This window comes from Urocitellus parryii, chromosome 10, assembly GCF_045843805.1.
Source record: "Urocitellus parryii isolate mUroPar1 chromosome 10, mUroPar1.hap1, whole genome shotgun sequence".
Taxonomy (NCBI): domain Eukaryota; kingdom Metazoa; phylum Chordata; class Mammalia; order Rodentia; family Sciuridae; genus Urocitellus; species Urocitellus parryii.
The window spans coordinates 41,507,350-41,529,598 of record NC_135540.1 but is presented as its reverse complement, the minus strand read 5'-3'; the positions used below and the strand labels follow the sequence as shown (position 1 = coordinate 41,529,598).

The following is a 22,249-nucleotide window of genomic DNA, read 5'->3' as shown; positions in this document are numbered from 1 at the left end:
GATTCCTATCTCGATCCTAGCCATGGAGTGAATTAGCTTAAAATAAGTGCATGGCTGCGTAAAAACACAGGATAAGTTCTTGCTGCCTACTTACCACATTTTAATTTAAGGATTACAAATGAAGTTCTTTCTACATTTTCTAACAGATAAGAATGCTACTTGAAAAGGGTTGTGCCCAAAGAGGCACTGATTTTGCTGTTGTCCTTCTATACACTTGGCACTAATGTTAAAAAATACATAACTCCTCCAAATGGAACTGAACGTATAAAGGGGTAAAGATGAGAGCCCAGCGTGGTAATTACGTTTTTTTTTTCTTTAGGGTAATGGATGACATAATTAAGGCCACATCAATACTTCTGAAGGGCTCCCATTCCTCCCCAACTACTGTTGTTATGTTGATTGGCTTCCTGCTTTGGAAGAGGATTTTTAACCTTTTATGATCTATGCTTAGACTCCTATGGAGCTCTAGGTACTGTAGTGGATATGATTCAGCTAATAGCATTTTCCATTTAGATAATTAATTAAAAGTAAAATTATCAAGGTTAGCTTTATACACTGCTGAATAACAAATGCAAAACCTATTCAAATGAATTACATCTAGGAACAAATATTAAGTCGCCCTGGATGCTTTAATAACAAAAGTATAAAATATTCTCTGTTGGCAAACAATGCGAGTCAGAATAACATTAAAGCAACCTGCCTTTTCTAACTGAAAAGACCTCCCGCACTATACATAGTTCCTGTATACAATACTTTTTTTTTTAAACTAAAGCTTTATTAAATGAATTGCAATAGCAATGGCTGCCTTTTTATATATATACACATTATATAGGTGCATATATATGTATATATATATATATGAGATACTAAGTTATTTAACACAATAGAGGCTTCTGCCATATGATAAAGTTTACTGTACATAAGAAAAAAACTTTTGATACTGTACAATCACATAAAGGTCATATGCACTGTTGCAGTGCAAGAGTAGTTTTAACTGTAGTCTTGACTGGCATATTAATGGCTTTTTGTAATCCTACAAAATTGCATTCTGATATTGTGTGGCCTGAATGGTCTTGAAATTGTTTTATAAACACTGCAGGGATTGCCTTTGGTCCACAGTTAAAGGACACTCAACAGCAGTGGAGCATTATATGGATGCAGCAGAAGAATGTAAAAAGACTGAAGTTATTGCAATTATATTTTTAAAAATAGAGAAATGTTATGTAAGAGGCCTTGATGTAAAATTAAACCTGCATATACTTTTAGTATACTCAGTGCACATTTCCTAAACTTGAAGTACAGTATATGAAAAGCAGACTAATAGGATCCTAGAATACTATATTCTGGGGGAACAAGTTGAGTAATGAAAAAAAAAATGGAGGGAAATATACGAGAAGGGGGGGGGGAAGAGAAATAAACAGGGAGAGAAAAGAAGGAGAAGGTGGGAAGAAAGAACTAGAATCATTACTAATAATCCTGATTTTTGTTTTTAAAGTTACATCCATGTTAGTCCCACAATATTACAGTTGCTCCTTGCAACGGGAGTCCTAAAGAAGAAACAGTGAAGAGATTTTGTTTGATGCTCATATGGAGGTGCCTCGGTCTGGATCATTACCCAGATTGAGCCCCAGGGTAGGAGTCGGTTGATAAGGAATAGATGACATTGTTTTTATAGGACTCCTGAAAAAGCCCCCATTAGGTGCCCTGTGCCTAAAAGGGCCAGTTCGGTGCTCAGGCACGTTGCCAAAAGCGAAACCAGAGGCAGCTTTAGCTGACAGTGTGCGGCTAAGAGTCTGGATCTGCTCTGGGATAAAGGTTGTTGTGGTGATATGAGTGTTCCTGAAATCACTGATTTGCTCCAGTGCTTGTCGTGTTGGCAAAGTGTCAATGTCCAGAGGGGTCAAGTCAATTGACGAGGTGGAAAACTGTTTATGGGGGCTGTCGTCATCTGTGCACAAGCTATTTACACGTCTATGGAGGTGCTCCAGGTCAATTTCCTTGTCATCCTGGAGATGAAGAAAAAGAAAATAAGGTTCTCATCAGTACTAGCTTCCATGGTTAAAAAAAATAAATTAAAAAAAAAAAAAAGAAAAGAAAAGAAAGAAAGAAAAGGAAAAAGTAGTTCAGCAAACATGTAATTAACTGAACTTTGGGGTTTATTCATTTAACAAATATTTATTGAGCACCTAATATGAGTCAGGCACTGTGCTTATTAGCTTCTGGGAATAAAAATATATTTTTTTTCCAGTGAAAAGTCTAAAATGAGCATACACCACATGCAACTAGAAAGATCAGAGAGTTGTAGAAGAGTGATTACCATTCTATATAAGATAGGCCCGGCAAAACCGTATGAAGGAAAAGTATGGTTTTGGCAACTCCCTCCAACCCCCTCCACCTCTTCTTTATACACAGTTCCTCTCTTTTCAGTGTCTCATTCCAAATTGGATTTTTGATCCTTTCCACTATCTAGTCCTAACCTTAAATTTTCATTCTTAGAGAAAAGGGATATGATGTGCTATTTCATACTAAAGTATTAATGACTATTAAAGTGTTATTTCTTGTAGGCCAGCGATATGTAAGATTTGTTTTTGGACAGAGAAAAAGAGAACCAATTTCTAATTGAGATTTCATTTACTTAAGGTATCTAGCATACGAATCAGGCAATATGGTGAGGTCAGCAGGATGTTTAGAGACCTCTTCAAGTCAGGACATGGGAATGATAGATAGTTTTAATTTAGGGTCAGTTTTATGGTACATGGCTCTAAACCAAGGATGCTTTTAAGCTATGCTAATGATTTTTTTTATAAGAAGGCACTTAATAAACAAAAATGAAGTAAAACCTCAGATTTTTAAAGATGAAACCTCTCTTAATTCCCTTAGTATTTTCATTAAATGTGAGTATTAAAACCCAATATTTGAAAAAGTAGAGCTATCAAGAAGGAAAATTGTCCATGTTATCACTCTTATTTATAGCCAAGCTCAACAAATTAAATTTGTGAGGGTTTAAAAATATCTATTAATCATAAAAGGAGAAAATATTTGTTCCTAGGATTTGGATTAGCTGTCACGAGTTAGAATGGGGTCTGAATTTTTTTTTTTTCATCATGCTGTTATGGCGCTCCTCAGTGAAAAATATTTTGATGTGCATCACTGTTTTTCCTTCTTCTTTCTCATTTTAAAATCCAATAAAAATATCCATTAATGCAATATTATCACTGAGACTTTAGAGGGTTGAGACATATAATTTTATGGTTCCCACAGCAACTGTAATATAGTCATCCATCAACAGATATAATAATGCAAAAATTTAATATCACATATAGTAATTCAAAATATAAGGAGCTTGGGGAGTCCTTAATTTTTAGATTTTTGAGAATATGAAGTCTCAGCTATAATGCTGCATTAATGTGGTCTTTTGCATTGAATCAACGTCAACAGAGATACCAGAAGCTTATTCCACAAAGAAAACACTACAATCAAACCTGATTAATTTTTAACTCGCTCTCCACTTATTTAGAACGGATGATCACACAGGTAGCAAGCTAAGATTTATCTCGGCTGAGCCAAGCTTTTCCTTGAAATGATGCTGATCAATTTTTCACATAAGGTGGTAAAGATAGAGTCCTTAGACTACTTTAGAAAACAGCCTGCTTGAAATAATACATTAATGTGTAAAAATCTGTATGAAAAACAGAAGTCATTTTAATCTGTGCATTAAAGCAAATCCTATCAGGATTTGCTCCAGTCCTCAGTTAGCCAAGTTCTAGTTAAAGAAAGTTTAAACTTTCTTTTGAAACTATTTACCAGATCAAATCGTAAAAGAAATTCAGGTTGTCTTCCATTTCAATTTCTGAAATTTTAATGAATGTAATTTCATTTTTTTTTAAAAAAATTCACCTTTTGGTCCAGTTGAAACAACATAAATGAATCAAATAGTTTATTTTAACTTTATATTTTCTCTGGTAAGTTACAAACCCCATCGTTTGTAATGAAAACAAGGCACGTGGTACTTTAAAAGAGACAGTATGTGTAACTCTGCAATTATTCTTTCATATATCTAGAAAAATTTAATATGGCCCTGGAACTAAGATGGCTCAGGAGAAGAGGAGAAAAAAGAATTGGGGATGATTCCTTGATTATATCTGGCAAGCTTGGGGTCATGAAAGAACCCAAATCAACCCTACAGATATACCTGTAATAGATCACCAGTGGGGATGAGAAAATTCTGATTATTTTTCACTATAGCATCGCATTTTTCAGGTCTAGTCTTAGAAACCCAAATAAGTAATTTATCTACAAGTTAAATAACTAATTTAAATAAAATGAAATGGTGAGCATCATTATAAATTGGTCCAGGAAATCACTAAACCTTTAAAAAAATCACTGAATTAAAGTCTATCCTGAGATGGAGGAACATTTCAAAGGGCCTCATGATACATGCTTTGTCAGTCTTTGAGATACTATAGTCTGCTCTCCACTTATCTGCTAGGGCCTAAAATGGAAATTAGGAGTGGCCTTATCCATTTCTCCATTCACTCAAATTTATTTTCTGTCTTCCAAGAAAGATGAAACAATGACCGCCCCCAATTCATTATCCTTTTCCCCGTGGCCAGCCTGCCTGGAGGGACAGCCTGCTTGTGGGTTCAAGTCAGAGCCGAAGCTCGTCAAGTACCTCTTTGGACGGGACCCGGGAGCCTTTCCTCTTGCTCCACCAGGTCTCCAGCATGGCTATGAAGCAGGACAGGACGATCCCCGCAGCCAGGATGCAGAAGACCCCCGCGAAGCTCTTTATGTCCAGGGCGCCTCCTTTCTGCTTTGTGTCCACTGAGGAGTACAGGTCACACTGGCCATTCTTAGGCCACCATTTGTGCTTCAAGATGTCCATGTCGCCACTCTGCTGAAGTTCCAGGATCCTTGGGGTCAAGAACAAAACCCACGTTATTGCAGACATAGTTGTTGCCTCCTCCATGACAGCTCTGATTTCCACCCCACCTCTAAAGGATGGTGGCTGCGGTGGACAGGAATCTACAGATCAGCTTATAGGTGGACTATGAGCAAACTAACCACGATGGCTCTGGTTCTAGAGATGAGGTTGTGCGGCGGGACTTTTTCCCCATCTTCACCCCTTCCTCCCATCCCCCTCCTCCCTCCTTTCCTCCTTCTTTGGGTTTTATTATAACTAAATACTCCTGTCCCTGGTTTGCTGCAGTGGCTTTCTACAATTCCATTTCAGAGGCCCTGTTTTGATGTGGTTTCAAGCTGCTGCAATTCTGTGTGCCTTTCCTACACACCGAAGGAATCCTCTGGATCTTAATGCTTTTATGAAGAACGTTTTGCTGCTTTGAGCAAGATGCTGGTGTAATGTTGCCCGGCATATGCTACACACATAGAAATTCAATTAAAAAGACTTCTATTATTTAACACAGTGTGCAAGAAAGCCTTGGGACAAGTTTGAAGTTGATAAAATACATCATTTTTTGTTTTTTCACACAACTGATCTAGTTTTCCTTTTAATGCCAAAGGGAAAGAAATCTCACCTTGGAGAACAAGAAGAAAAGCTGACCAGAGGCATTCAGAAGTAGTTCAATTCAAATAAGAAATGCCCTTCTTCTTCATCTTTTCTCTCCACATTCTGGGAGTAACTGCAAAGACTGCAGCTTTTTGAAGTGTGATTCTCATTGAGGAATTAGTCTCAATTCTGAATATTCTTTGGGCTCTATCTAACACCTGCCTGGCCTGCCCTCCCTCCAGCAATGCGCCTCCTCAGAGGCCCAGGTTATATACGGTCCAGAGTGTGCACATCCTCAGGGTTCTCTGGAATTTTCTGGCCTAATAGCTCAGTGCTCTTTCAGTTCTATTCCCAGGGATGTCCTCCTGAGAGTAAATCTTATTGTCACAAGGGTACCAAAGACATACGTGGTAGTGTTAAGAGTGAGCACAGAGCACGGATGTGCAAGCTCAGGTACACACAGCTTTGAGCAGGGGAACCGTCCCATGCAGGACATGGCTGAGGGTGGGAAGAGAGGGACCCAGAGGCCATCTCCTTGTGCTCCTGTGTCCTACATTTGTAATCTCATCCTGGGTCTTGGGATTCTTTGGGGTAAGACTGTTTAAAAGGTGAGGGAAAAGAACTAGGCCAATTTGGAAGGAGTAAATCACCAACTTTTGGTGACACATAACCTTTTTACCTGTTTTTATAACTAGCCTGGGGCTAGAAAATTGAGGAAAATGATAAAGGGAAGGACACTGGGGTGGGATCAACTTTTAACTTGATTTAATCAAGAGTGAGACCAGCCCTAGGAGAATCTCTGTCTCCACCTATCCTGGAGAGCTGGTCTTCAGCTGTTAACTCCCATGGATACTGCAGGACTGATAGTGCCCTTGAGTCTCCCCAACAGCCTAGGCTTTTCCTCCTTGCTTCTTGTGAAATCAGTCTGCCCAATTTCCCATCACCTCAGAATGTTTCTCAACAGGGGCAATTAATTGATTAGCATCATTTACTAAAATAATTGTAGGTAATAATGGGTTCTGTGTTTCCTGTATTCCAGTCTCTATCCCAGATAGATTCCTTTCCTTTTCCAGAATTCCCCAAAGTGTATTCCCCAGGACACTAGTACTTAGAAAGCCTCTGCAGGAAAAGGGCTCTGTGGTCATTAACTCTGAGAAACACCTTCTTGGAAGTATACCAAGATGCTAGCCTATGGAGTCTCCAAGACCACTTGTGGAAAAGTAAGGCTGTATGATTTTGTTGAACTCACCCTTTCCCATACTCACTTCCATTTCCCTTCCCCCATTTTCCTCCCCAAGTAACACATATTGAGAACACACAGGGAAACAATTTGAGGAATACACTTGAGGAATAATGTCTTGATCCAAAGAAGGAACTACCTGTGGGAATTTCTGGTACTGTACTAGGATCATACAAATACATAATTGTAGCATCAAAGTGACTTGCTTGGCCTCCTCATGAATACCACTTAAATGATGGTAGTGTTGCTAATGAATGGTATAAAATTTCAGTTATGAAAGATGAATAAAATCTAGAGATCTACTATATAACACTTTGCCTATGGACAATAGTACTGTATGATATTCTTAAAAATTCACTAATAGGTTAGCTCTCATGTTAAGTGTTATACCACAATAATAATGAAACGAAATGGCAAATCCTTTAGGTGTTTTCACTTGGTAATCAGGGCACCATTTTCCTTCAAGGTTGAAGGAAAAATGTAATCATGTTGGGACAAATAATCATTCTTAAATTTGTGCTTATAAGTATGTATAGACATAAAAGGGACTGACATCAACCCTTGCTTAATGAGAATACAATTGTCTCTCAGTATCCATGGGGAATGTATTCCAGGTTCCCCTACAGATACTGAAATCTGAGGATGCTCAAGACCCTCATATAAAGTGGCTTAGTACTTGCATATGACCTACAGGTACCCTCCTTTATGCCTTTAATCATCCCTAGATTATTTATTACCTAATAAAAGGTAGTGCTGTCTATAAATAGTTATTAGACTATATTGTTTAGGGAATAAAATAATTAGAGAGTCTGTACATATTCATTACAGAAAATTTTCTTCTTTTCTGACTATTTTCAACCTGAATCTGTGGGTGTGGGGCCCATGGATACGGAGGCTGACAATTATCCACACACAAAACGAAACCCATTTTTACTGCTCTCCTGCTCCTCCTGCCACTCTGCTATTAGGTGTCTGTGAAAGTGTGAGATTTTCCCCTCATGACACTTATCATCGTTTCGCATTATTTGCAGTCATTTGATCAATGCCTGATCCCCTTTCTGGAATGTGTACCCACCCCCCACACACACTCCCCTCACAGAGCAGGTGTATGTTTATTGATAGACTATGCCTAATTCAGTTTTAGCAAATGAACTCTGTCCTCAGATCCTACTTTCCCCCCTTATCATTGAAGCCATTTTTAAATTTGTTCCGTGTCCTTCTTATTCATCTGTCCATTCAACAAATATTTCAAGATTTCATATTTCATTACTAGGCATTTCCTTGGGTACAAGATTTCTTCTAAAACGTGATTGCACATCCAGTCAGAGCAGCCTAGGCAACATTGTGAAACTCTTTTTTTTTTTTTAATGCCCTCACTTCATGTCCACTCATTCTTTCATTCATTCAGGAGTTGATGACTACCTGCTCTGATTCCTCAGGGGTATCTGAGATTTCCATGATTCAACTTACTACCTCCTTATTTGTTCTCAACATGGAAAATAGTTTAGCTTTAAGAACAGTTATCAAACTCTACATTTTATATTTCACCCATTTCAATTCTATCAGGAGTCAAAGGTGATAAATCAAATAATTCATTTTATTGCAGAATTTTTAAGTTCAGAGAGCTGAGTTCTCTAGGAGCCTTCTGGTATACCCCAGGAGTTGCAAGGAGCTCTTTCTAAGGTGGATCTTACCATCATAGCAGCTCAGGGATACACATAGTAATTGGACTACAGGGTCTCTCAGTGCAGCTCTGACCAGCCCACAGCAGACTCCAAGGAATGTAGGCTCTTCCAGGCTATTGTGTTGGAAGAGAATGAAAAGACTCCTCGAGCCAAGAGTTTTGTCATAAAAGCTCGCTACAAAATCCAGTGCTCCTGGAAATTCCACCAGAAAGGTCTTTCCACACCCTCTTTTTATTTATTTAACAAAAACTTGACTTAAGGATTAGGTAAAGTAAGTTAGTAAAATGTGATTTCTATAATCAGCAGAAAGATAAGTTCTCTTTCAAATCTTCATGAGAAACTGGCCCTTTAAATGAAGCTTAACAACACCCAAAGGAGAGTTTTCCCCTTTAATTATAAGCAACAGTGATATATGCCCATAACAAGGCAAGAAACTAGTTGCAAAATTCTTGGTGAGGACCAAGAACACTTTCTGGCTGGGTAGGTGATATTCTTTTGTTGAGTGTGTGATTTCCACAAGATGGCAGTCTTTGCTCATAGAGAGCAGAGTTCCTGCGGTTCACCTGTGGGTTTGAGATGCATAGTGTGGACTTCTTAGCGCTGTAAACATTTACCTATTAGAAACAAAATTAGCTATTAGACTGATGAACAACTGGATGGCTAAAACTTTTTCTTGAAGTGCACTCAGAAAAACTCCTTCCATTCATACCCCAGGGTGATGGCAGCACTGGCTCTTAAGGAATTAATGAGTCCACGTAACAAAATGCATTTGCTCACTGCGTGGCATATGGAAGGCGACCAACAGTTGAAACTAGAATTATTATTGCCAGCATGTGTGACTATTGTTCTTTCTTTGGACCTGTTCTGGTGCATTCCTCTTAATGGAGAGTTATATGCCCCTTCGAATCAGCAAATGATTGATTCACTGACAAGAACATTACCTTTTCTTCTTTTGCCAGAAGTATAAAAATATCTGTGATCTCACTGAACAGAAAAATTTTAGAAGTCTATAAAACCTAACTGCAGTTTGAAAATGGTTAATAGATCAATCCTACAGGCATAGCATTTCCTATTGATAAAAATGAGCAAATTTCAGGGGAAGGCAGCAAAGAAGCAAAAGATCCTTCTTTCATATTCAAATAAAAACATTCAACAGGCCTCAGTGTCATCTTGTAAAGCTTTGTACTTTGAAGATAAGAGCCTCATTTGTGCATGGGACTTGCCACGAAGGTTGGTCACTTGCCATCTTTAATTGTTAATAGAAGAATTGATTTTCAAATTATTTGTAACAAAAAGGATGAGATGGATACAATTTTTAAATCCTACATAGGTGACAGATTTTGCCTTTGAATAATACAGCTGTCCACAGGTTCCTTTCAAGTTTTATTGGAATCATGGCCCTTTGGTAAATTCTTGCTGAGCTGACTCTAAAAAAAGTACTGATTATTTGAGAAAAATGACACTGCCTTTTTAGTCATTTCTACTAGGAAAAGACTTAGGGATGATCAGAATCTTTTTTTTTTTTTTTTTTAAATATGGGCAAAATCCTTTTCTCAGGCCCTATTTGTAGGAACTCCTGTGACTCTCATAATCTGATTTCCCATCTTCTGATAGCACAAAATATTAGAATGAAAAAGAATATAGACATTATTTCTTCCATCTTTGTCTCCCCATGCCCATTTTATGGATGAGGAGACCAAGTGATATAGAACATAATTCCCCACATTTTTATTTTAAATATCCAACACAAATTTTCACTGCTATAGAAATTAAAAGACTTTTTTGTTTGTGACTCTTGCAGCCAGAAAATAGTTGATGTGGGGCTAGAATTCAGATCTGTCTTCCAACACTTTTTTTCTCCATTACTTCACACGGCCTCTAATTAACTTTTTAAAAAATAGCGAATCACTTTTAGATTTAGAAGTCTGTTAGACCCTGAGGAAAACTGTCATCAATACATTTCCTCTAGAACAAACAATATAATTGTAGTGTGACTGCAAATTTATTCATACCACCATTTGGGTGTGCAAAGAAAATGTGGCTTTTCTTCATAGCCTCATTGATCTTCCTCAGTAGCACTGTGGCCACTGAGCAGTGGGAAAAAAACTAAATTTAGCTCAATAGGATTTAAAATTTAATATGATCTAATAATTTAACATGGCTCTAGCTTTAGCTCAATCTACTTAAGAGAATTACTCAGTACTTCTGAGATAGGAATTTGGGATAAAGGGAGAGATACTGAGTCTCAAAGGAAGTGTCCATAAACCACAGAAGAGGAGGAATACCCATGAACCACTGAAATGCAGAAAGCACCCACCAATTGCAACTCTTGAAGACATACCCTTTGACTGTGCCCTTGACCTGTGACCCTGAACCATCAGGGCAATGAGCGAAAGCAGGGAAAAATGGCACCAAATCCTGAAACTCCACCCCGGCTCCCCCTTTAATCAGCCCCTAGCACAGCCCTCTATAAGTGCTAGCACCCCACACCACTGAGGTGTTGTCTCTCTTTCTGCAGACAGGTATGCTTCTCCCTTGAATGTGTACTCATTGCTTTCCTCCAAAGGTATCTCTCTCTTGAGATTGCCCCCATTCTTCCTTGAATGTATATTCAATTCTTAAATAAACCTGTGTCTATGCCATTGATGGCCACATTATGAAATTCTTTTCCATTACCTATGCCAATAACTCCGCTGGTTCTGAGTCAAGTTCCCCTTTTTCTCTGGGAACTCCTTGGACCTCTTTGGAGATATGTCTTATCCTATGACACTTCTAATTCTTTCTCTTTCCCCTTGTTCTTTTCCAAGATGGCATTAGGATTTATGGAGGTCACAGTTATTTCCCCCATCTTGGATGGGGGTGGGGGTGGGGGTAGGGGCTGCTGGTTCCTTTTCTGTTCTTGGACTTCCTTGGGCAGCTCTCCTTCAAAGTGAGAGTGGTCTGGGTCCAATCTTTAGACAATAATTGGCAACAACTGCAGCTAAGGTCTACCGAAGTGCTAAGTCTGGTCAAGTTGGCTGGTATAGGGTGGAAATGTAGGGCTCCCTTCTGAATCTCTGCCATTTTCATCATCTACCCCTGATGATTCTGCAGTCCTGCAGATCCTATTATAGTGTCACCCTGTCAGTTACTTTGAATGGTCCCAAGGTGGGTCCATATGCTCTAATTAGCATTCCCACCACAGGGGAGTAAGAAAGACCTGGGGATGAAGATTGAAACTTTGCTTTTTCCTGACCACATGGCACTGATTTCTCACTCATCCAAGGTCTTCTCTCTTGGTATAAAGCCTGGTGGGCCCTGGGGACTCCTCACAGAGACCCTAACAGGAAGGGAAGGAAGTCTTAGACCCTCTCTTCTATCTTTTCAGTGTTTCAATCTAAGACCCTCCCCTCATTCATATCCCACCCTGCCCCTATAGAACACTGGTCAGAAGAGGTAGGCTCTCCTGTTTCTCCTGGACATCCTACTTATATCCTAGGTCTTCTAGATTCTCAACTCGTCATAGTGAAAGAGAATTCTCATTACATAGTGTTATAAACTCTATGTTTCTAGGTATTTCTTCAATTTGGAAGTATTGAGGCTATTTGGCACTAGGGATAGGTGAGGATATTTTATCTGGGGGGGGGCAAAATATTTTATCTGTACATGTGACTAAAATTAAAAAGATATTTAGATAGAGCCCCATTATTCAGTAATGTTTAATATCCATTACACTGAGTAAAATACTTGGGAATATATTTTAAAAATGATCTTTTGGTACACTGAGTAGATCTATTTTGGCTCACAATACACACATTTTGAAGTTCATTTGCTTGGTTTTTACAAAATTTCCTTCTCTGTGGTTGCTGAGAAAGAGTTAATAGAATGCAAATAATTTAAGAAAACAGCAGCTCAATAGATTTTCCATTTATTCATTATTTCTTTCATTCTTGTCTTAGAAAAGGTAGGTAAATTTGAAGTGAATCCCAAGCACAAGAGTAAGGTTTAAGCAAGTAAGTATAGTGGCACTCTGATTGGCATATCTGGCAACACAATTTGAACCATCAGATATGTAAAAACAAATTCTATCCATTTCTTGTGAATGAGGCACCCATTGATTATTTCTCTTAAGTAAAAATCTCTTCATGATCTGTTAGTAGCATTAGATGCAACAAATATTTATTGATAACATTTAGTGCTTCAGTAAAACCAAATTGCCACCGGGAGATTCTTAGAAGCTTTATCTTTTGCTTTAATTGGACTTTTAACTAATTCTTTCAACTACTTGAACCAAATACCAGCTGCTTAAGTCTGATCCATTAAAATTATCTAAGATTATACAGGTGAATAGTGTTTTTTGGCATTTTCAAATAACTCACGAATGGTATATTTTAGATCAAGGGACAGCAAACACTTAAAATTAAGGTACAGAAAGCAAATATTTGAGCTTTGCAGGTCATGTAGTCTCCCTGGCAGTGACTCAACTATACTTTTATAGTGTAAATGCATCTCTAGACCATATATGTAAATGAAAAATTTTATTTATAAAAACCAGGAGTCTGATTTACTGAGCTGATTTAAAACTCACAGAACAAATAGCTTTGATGAACATGATGAGTTTCCATATCATTAATAACATTATTGAAGTTCAAAGGGATTAAATGACAGAGTCAAAGTTAGGTCATTAGAAAGTATCAGCCTATTTCAGAGCCAGAGATTGTGACTCATTCTAGTGATCTTTTGAACATGTCTTAATTGACATATAGCAATTCCCATTATTTGTGCATCCTTAAGTGAGTACCAAGTGACCTTGTGACTTTGTATTTAGCCACACTGACAAAAATTTATTTCTGCACTGAATCAACATAGTAGTATAATCCTTCAACTGACTTTGGATTTCTTTGGTTTTCTGATTATCCTATAATACAGCTGAATATTGGGATTGAGATTGGGACCTCCCACATTCCTGAGTGACTGCCTTATTTGAGATCAGGTAGTATTTGTCATCTGAGGTTTGTGTTGGCTGAATCATTTTCCAGACAATGGCATCTTTAGCTTGAGATCGAGGGGGTATCATCATTATGATACTGCTAAAAAGAAATTGTAAGGAAATGATTATGATTGGCTAAGAATGGATAAGGCAATTGACTGATGTAGAAAAGCTGATGCCTCTTTTAATCAAAATATATAAAACTCTTAAAATTATGTTTGAAAGTATATAAATGAATTCGATTTTTGTTGTTGTTGTTGTTAGTAAAGAATTACCATGAACACTTAATGAGAAAGACACCTGTTAGTATTGGAAAGGATCTAGGAGAGGAGATCATATTTCACTTCTGCCCAGGGAAGTGAAAAGGCCTGCCCAGCTCCCTGCTGCAGTGCTGGATCCACAGGACTGGCTTTAATTATGAGCTCAGTTATTGTTGAAGGATGCTACACAGCAGAGACCTGTATAAAAAGGAAAGTTTCCTATGTTGCTTCCAACCTGATATTTCACTTTCAAATAATTTGATAAAGTCTTTAATTGGTCAGATCTGGTTTTCTTATTCAGAAACCAGTATCCATGACCTTATTTAGTAACTAGTGTCTTCCTAAGGCATTCATTTTTCTGTGGATGGAAATGAACCATAAACTTTATCCAGAATATCTATTTTCCAGAAGAATGCATGCATGATACTATAAATCTTGGAAGGCGTTTATCAAAAGCATGGCAAATTATTTGATTTACTTCTTAAAAGAACCTTGTGAAGGAAGAATTACTGTTTACCTCTCTCCTTATTCTTGTAAGGAGCTTTAACAGCATTGATTGTACAGAGTTCTCATGAGATGGAGGTTCAGAGGTGAAGAAAATGTCCCAAGGCCAAATGGCTCTCAGACTCAGGGCTCCTAGCTTCTGCCTTTTATTTGAATACACCATAGAGATCTTCATTATCCATAAAGAAAACCTGTGTACGTGGAAACTGTTCCTTTCCTTCCTGCTTCTTTATGAGCTGAGAATTTGACTACTCAAGTAGTCAAACCTGTATCCCATTGCATCTATTTACAAACATTACTTCCTGTGAAACAAATCCTGACGTCCCGTCCCCAAAGAGCCACATGAATACCGAATGCATTGATTAATCTCTTTGTGAATAGAGTAAACGTCAGGTAAATTCATTACCACCAGGCACTTAGGGGGCTTTACAAATGTTATTGAAAAAAGGAAGTGTGCAAACAAGAAGGTGGTGTTCTGAAACCCTGTTCTTTCCCAGCCAAAGTCAACCCATGGTGAACTTTCCACCATAATTGCATAATTATGTTGTGCAGACTCCCATAGTTATCTCAGTGAACCTTTTCCTTAGGGTCTAAACAACCCTCCAGGAAAGGTATGGTATTTGTTAAATAGCACAATTATTTTGAAAACTGTACTACTTACTCTTTAACATTTAGAGTACTTTTTATGTTCAAGTATTGATGAGATTTTTGTTGGCTCTGAGAGCCATCATACTTATAGATATATTCTTTGCCTGAAGATGAGCCTTAAAGTTGAAATATATGGTGCCCATTCACATCAATCTCTCTAGGTTAGAGCCCTCTCCTTCAAACGTAAGTCTTGCACTGCCCAAGGGGTGGGGGGCAAAATCAGCCCTGTTCACAGAGAAGCAATTGCTTGAAAAATCAAATTAGCAACATGACGGATCTCCAGACTTTGGTGACTAGTGAACTTTAATTATTATATATTTTATGTGTTTATGCTGGCAGTAAAAGTCAAGCACTCATTATAGAAATGGCAGACATGATCTTTCATAAAATGAGTGCTGGGCGGCAAATGAATAGATAATCAGGATAATGAAAGCAAGCCAGAAAGTTGCTAGAAAGCTGAGAAGACCCAGACAATGGCTCCCACTGAGATAGAGGGCATAATTGCAATTGGAAAGAGAACACTTTTGGTGATCTTTTAAAATGTCAGCTACATCCTTAAGCTCAGTGTGATATTTGGGTTATAGGGTAAAGGGGAAAAATTCTTTCATTCTGCAGTGGGAAACTGGCAGTGATCTTCCTTGTTTGGAGTCATTCTGCAGGCAATACAAAATCTTCTTATGCAGACCTTTCAGATACATGCTTATGAAAGTGTCAGAAAGTCAAACTTGTTTTGTGTACTGTATTGTATATATTTTATGAATAATTTCCTATTTTTGAGTCTGGCAACCAGTCTTAAAATAAGTGGGATCTTGAAGTGCAAGTTATCTGTAAAATGAATAAGGATTGCGATATGTATCTTTGGCACAGTGTTAGAAGAGAGAAGATGATGGGAAAAGATACTTTTTGAAGGAACGAACATTCTCCTGCACATCTGTGGGAATATTCAACTTTTAAAAAATTGAATGACAATGTAAACGTGTGGAAAGAATTTGTTATTTTGCATACTGCTGGAGTAGGTAGTTTAATAACTGGAGTTTTGTTACCATGAAAATGACATGTAAGTTAGATATTATACTTAAAAAAAACTCAGTGCATATTTGTGTTAATTAGTATATAGTGTATAGTGGTGGTGTCTTTCTTTTTTTTTTTTCTTTGGTACCAGGGAGTGAACCCAGGGGCACTTAACCACAAGCCACACCTCTAGCCCTTCTTATATTTTATTTTAAGCTGCTTAGGGCTTTGCTAAGTTGCTGAGGCTGGCTTTGAACTTGTGATCTTCGTCTTTCCACCTCTGAGCTGCTGGAGTGCATTTAATTAAAATTCTCAGTCAAGAGTGGGATTACTGGTAATAGTACAACTTTAGGAAAACGAGTTTACTATTTTAATCACATTTTCATAGATGGAAAGTCTAAACAAATTTTAAAATTACATTTTAACTATTTTGATGCATTTACTATATTTATCATGATCCCCACTCTGATGCAGTGTTTTGGTTTTTTTCATAAAGTGTCAAGACAGTAACGTAACATGAAATTTTCCCAAGGTAGCTAGAACTGTAGAAAAATAATCAGTTTCTCTTCATTTTGGGCAATCTAAAAAATGAATCCTACTTCTTAACTTCTTCCCATCATGGATGTGAATATGTTATAAAATTTCTATGAATGGGAGAGAAAACAACATGAAAACCATTTCTTGGACATTAGCCTGAGATTCTGCTATAGGGTGCTGCACCACAATATGACTGTGTTCCCTGAGAAGTGCAGCACAATGAGAGTCACTGTGCAAAAAAAAGGCCACCTGACTTTGGATTTGGAAGACTGGCACTTTAGGGACAGCCTTTTGGGACAAGTGTTGTGTAAGATGAGAAATTAGGAATGAATAAAACATGCACTGGGAATAAAACATGGACTGGGAAGTAATTTAGACAGAGGAAACTTCCTGTGCCAAGGTCCACAGAGAAAAGCACAGGCATTTTGAAGAAGCAAAAAGCATACCCTAGGACCAGACTGCAGGCATGGGAAGCATCAGAGCAATGGTGGAGAAGCAAGTTTGCAAGTCATTTAAGGAGTTGAGGTTTGATCTTGAGTTTAGTGACAGTTTTCTTTCCTGTTCTAGATGTTAGCCTCCTTGAGGGTAGATGCTATGTAGTATTGATTGATTTTGTATTTCTAGCTCCTGGCACAGAATATGCCTTAGTAAAGAAGGGGCGAATATGTGACTGACAAGAAGGCCTCTCTCCTCCACGAAAGCCTCCTCTCAGAACTCTTGTTCCATTTCCTCTGAAAAAAGACCCCATTTAGCAGTGAGCCTTGCAAAGCTTCTCTTTCCCTCAGAATTATTATTTACATTGGATACTTGCTTTACTCCTTTTGCGTTTCTTGTATTTTTAACCACACTGTAAACTCCTTGAGAACAGGGATCTTAAATGATGTATTCTGTTCTATTTCCCACACCACAAACACAGTAACTGGTTTTCTGTATTAGTTTGGCAAATATTTGTTAGCTTGGTTTGCAATGCATCTGAAAAAAAAAATTGTGCTCAATCTCATGGTGTGAAAGACTGAATGTTTACATCCCTCCAAAATCCCTGTGTTGAATCTAAACCCCACTGTGATGGTATTGGAGGTGGAGCCTTTGGGAGGTGATTGAGGTTGAATGAGGTCATGAAGGTGTGACCCCAACCTGAAGGGATAAGTGCCCTCATAAGAAAATACACTAGAGAGCTTGCACTAGCCACACAAAGAGGAGGTCATTTCAGCACACAGCAAGACGGCAGCTTCTCTACAAGCCAAGAGAAGAGGTCCAAGAATAAAACCCACCTTGCCACCACCTTTATCTTGGAGTTCTTAGCCTCCTGAACCATGAGAAACATATTTCAGTGATATGAGGACCATTTCATGGTATTTTGCTGTGGCAGCCCAGGCAGAATACTACCCATGGATTTTAAAACACAGCACGGCAGCAGTGTCATGACTGCAGAGTTATTCCTGTCAATTAGAAGTCACCTTCCCTTTTAGCACTTTTCCAATTCTGGATTTTTCCTTCTGATGTTCTTCCTTTTTCCTCAGAATCCTGTCTAGAGTAAGACTGATCTTAGACTCAGAGCCTTGAGAATGTATGCTCTCCTACTCCTATTAATGTTCAACATATTTTCAAAAACTAGGATATACATAAGTTACTATATTTCTTTTTTTTGAATTGTCACTATAATCTGCAAAGCATTTCTATGGACATTATCTCCCTTTTTATTATACAACCTACAACTGAAAACAAGTCCTCAATTTCATTGTTTACACAAGTAAGCAAAGTCTTCTTTGTTTAGAAACTTTGATTGATTTCACTTCCACAATGTGAGATTTATATATTTGGGGTATTGTAGTCTCATATAAAAATTTGCTAACAAAACTTAGTTGTGTAAATAAGAGTAAGGAAGAGATATAAGATCACTCAAGAAACTGAAATTGTTTTCAAGTAATTCATATGTGATAACTTGATGTGACAAACCTCACCAACTACTGAAAGTCTGTTGATTATAAATCATTATTTAACACAGGATCTCCAAAACTTTTATTTAGAAAGCCAATATCTAGCTTCACTTTGTTAGGTTTCAATCTTCTTTAAAATTGTATATCGCCAGATGTACGGCATTTAATTTGAGGCTAATATTAAACATTCTTTGGAACATGTTATTATTGATTCCTTAGTAGGAGTAAGGGTTCCTTAAGTGGGAACATAAATAGTAAATAGAGTATCTGGATTCCTTAAGTAGTTTCAGGAATAAGTCTGATAAGTAAACTAGAAGTGTTAGCCACCTTTTATGAGACAGCAAACTGGTACTCTGATATAAATGGTTATTTATAAAAAAATTACATAATGTGGTATAAAATAGCAGCGAGACTCATCTAATTCCATGCAGAAAGGATAATTGATGTGTTACTGCTCTGCTTCACAATTTAGTTTTCCCACGCATGGGAGATATGCTGGGAATTAGTCTATTCCATCTTCTTAATGAGACTTATCTATTACCTCAGATAATGTATCTATTTTCTTCAACCAGCAGGACTACCTGCTTCAGGAGTGAAGCTTTCAGCAGTTATTAGAAAGACAACTTACCAATACACAGAGAGGGAACACTCCATCTTCCCATGTGTCTTTGTGGCTGGATCCAGTGGAGGGTGTGGGACACTACTGCCACGAAAGGGAAGTGCCTCCACAGTTCCTGTGTGAGCTCATGAGAGCTGCTGGCTATTTTCCATGATAATAGCAAGAGCTATATGCATGACAATATTTACTTATTTGATGATATTATGGGAGGCTTCAATAACTCAGAGGAGAGGCTTGATAAAAATTGAGTACCATTCACTCCTGATAACAATTGTCAGAGGGACTAAGTGGCTGGCCTCTTTATTCAGAAATAAATCTGGTAATAACGCCACATATGTGTATGTATAAAATGTAGGCATTTGCAAATTCTGGTATTTCTCTACCTGAAACCAGACATAATCAGCCTCTCAAATGTGTTCTAAACCTTGGTGAATTGGAAATGAAAGAAAGCCGGCTAAGCAGGGATCTGAAATATTTATAAGAGCCTCGATGAATAACAGCAGAAGTGCAATTTACCCATGTTTGGATAGTCCATTATATTTATAAGCAACTGAATTGCTCAGAATATTGCTAAATTGTGAGGAATCTTTACTTTATATATGGTAGTAGGTGGTACTGAGTATTATGCTTTTTTTTTTTTTTGTTTCTAGATGAGGGAAAAAAAAAGCATAATACCTTCTGATAAAAGTGTCACTGCAGTAAAACTCAAGCTACATGTGGATCATTTTAAAGAATAGCATTCCATATACAACCAATGGGCACACTACCGTAGCCACAAGGAAAATGTGGAGAACAGATCCACATTGTAGTTCCTGTTCCCATTTAGGCTGACTCTCTATGAGAGGTCACATTCCACGAAACTAGTGAATGTGCTCTGAAGTGATTTTCCCAGAATTGTGATGTAAAATGAAGACTGAGGTTCAGTCTTCCCCATGAGGCCCAACTTGCAACACAATTCAGAAGAAACTAAAATATAAAATTGATTCTTACTCCTTGTTATATTTACCACTGAGTTCTATCTTTGTGAGTCCCAGTGATGGTCCATAGGGCTCTGGTGATCCCCAGGGTCTTTCATATGTAAGAACTGGCCTATGATGCATGACATGATATGCTAGAGCTAGGGTGTTATGGTTTGGATGTGAAGTGTCTCCAAAAAGCTCAGTGTAAGACAATGAAAGAGGGTTCAGAGGAGAAATGACTGGGTTATGAGAATCTTAACCCAATCAGTGAATTAATCTCTTGATAGGGATTAACTGAGTGGTAACTGATAGTGGGTAGGGTGTGGCTGGAGGAGGTGGGCATTGGGACCATGGCTTTGGGGTATATACTTTGTATCTGGCAAGTGGAATCTCTCTCTGCTTCCTGACCATCATGTGAGCTGCTTCCCTCTGCCACACTCTTTGGCCATGATTTCAACCTCACCTTGAGACCTGAGGAATGAAGCCTGCTGTCTGTGGGCTGAGACCTCTGAAAGTATGAGCCTTCAAACAAACTTTTTCTCCTCTAAAATTTGTACGGTCAGGTTTTTAGTCACAGCAGAGAAAAAGCCAACTAAAACATAAAGTGAACATCTTAGGTAGAGTATGGAAGAACGAAAGAGGAGAGCTATGTTCCCACTTAATGTCAGGAATCATAGCCTTAGAACACTGCAATACATATATTTCATATATATATATATATATATATATATATATATATATATATATGAAATTGCCCAGTTATTTTATATATATATAACAATTGGATTCAATGTCTTTCAGCTCCGGTCAAAGGCTGCTTCTAGCCATACATATACTGTGACAAACAGTGTTCAAGGAGATCATGTCTAGTAAGCTGATGGGCAGGTCCAATAAGTTCTAGCATTTTTCTGAGAACCAATGGCAACTCTTCAATTTCTCTTTCATCTTCTCCTACCCAATGCTAGTCTTGCCACTGTCACTTATGATAAATCAGGATATGATTGATGAAGAAAACTATGGATACAAAGGCTATTATAGATGTTTTAGTTAGCTCAAAATAAATGGATATGTGAATTCTACTATTTGTAAGCTCACAGGTGGATAAAAGACATACTCATAATAAATGGTTGGTGACTAAAGAGAAATCAAAGAATGATAGTGAGACGCAGATAAGGGCTTACATTTAAAGACAGAAATTTGGAAAAGAAGAATGGAATAGGTAAGAGTGTGAGTATTAGAGATAGACAAACTTGGGTGGAATTCTGGTATCGTTACATTCTGAGAACATACTGGAAAAGTAACATGACTCTTTTGAGGTTTTCTATTCTATGGAGCAGAACATTATTGATCTTAAATTGCATTGTGCATGCAATGTGTTCTGCATGATATCTGACATGTATTAATTTCTTAGCACCGGGTAGCTGTTATCATAACCATTATAAAGACTAATGTGGTGTATCCATGGTGATGTAGTAGAATCCATTTTTCAGGTTTTTAATTTTTCTTTTCAGAATTGAATACTGACATGGACAATGGTTAAGGCCAAACCCACAGTGCTGCTGCACATCGTGTCCATTCTCATGTTCTATTCAAGAAAACAAAAGGAATGCTAGTATGTGCTATGGACTGAATGTTTTATGTCCCTTCCCTCCCAATCATATATTAGGCTCTAATCCCCAGTATGATAATATTTGGAATTGCAGCCTTTGAACAGTAATTAGATTTAGATGAAGTCTTAATGGTGGAGCCCCTCATGTCTGTTCTTATAGGTGTACATGTCTCTTCTTAGTACACCTATAAGAAGAGACATGAGATTTCTCTCTCTATCTCTCTGAAGATATAGAAAGAGGTAGTCATCTGCAAACCAGGAAGAGAACCCTTATCAGGAATGAAATCCAATGATCTTGGCCTGCAGAACTCTGAGAAATAATTTTTGCTGTTTCAGCCACTCAGTCTGGAATTTTGTTACAGCAGCTTGAGCAGACTAAGACAGAGCACGAAGCTCTGAGAATGCAGCTGAGAAAGCAGGCAGCTGTGAAAAGCCTGGGGAAACAGGCAGGTGACAGCATGAAGCTCTTAGGAGGTCAAGTCAAGGTTAGAGGCCTCTGAAAACAGAGTGACAGACTCAATTTCAGTGTTACCATTTAGTGTGCTCTTGACCATGTCTTCACCGACCTCTTACTGACCTGGGTTTAATATGAGGGACAGAATGTGATTTGGGGTGAGAACACTTTCATTTCAATAGTGCTAGTTTGCTCTCTGGATCTCTTGTCAAGTTGAGACTGAGGATGCCACCAAAGGCCCTGTCATTGTACAGCAAATTCACAGCTGCACTGGAAGCAACTCAGTAAATCACTGTCCTTTCCATGAA

General features: G+C 38.0%; 1 protein-coding gene across 3 annotated transcripts in view; it reads right to left on the bottom strand.

Moving 5' to 3' along the window:
• Window positions 1-22,249, bottom strand: part of Grid2 (glutamate ionotropic receptor delta type subunit 2) — a 1,404,794-nt gene that overhangs the window by 31,588 nt on the left and 1,350,957 nt on the right. For 2 of the 3 annotated variants that reach the window (XM_077803455.1, XM_077803457.1), the window contains 2 exons: window positions 4,673-4,913; window positions 1,584-2,006 (listed from right to left, as the gene is read on the bottom strand). In XM_077803455.1, coding sequence (XP_077659581.1) covers window positions 1,584-2,006; window positions 4,673-4,913 — 664 coding nt within the window. Of the gene's footprint in view, window positions 1-1,583; window positions 2,007-4,672; window positions 4,914-22,249 lie in introns of those variants that run through there. The other variant, XM_077803456.1, reaches the window with a different exon arrangement.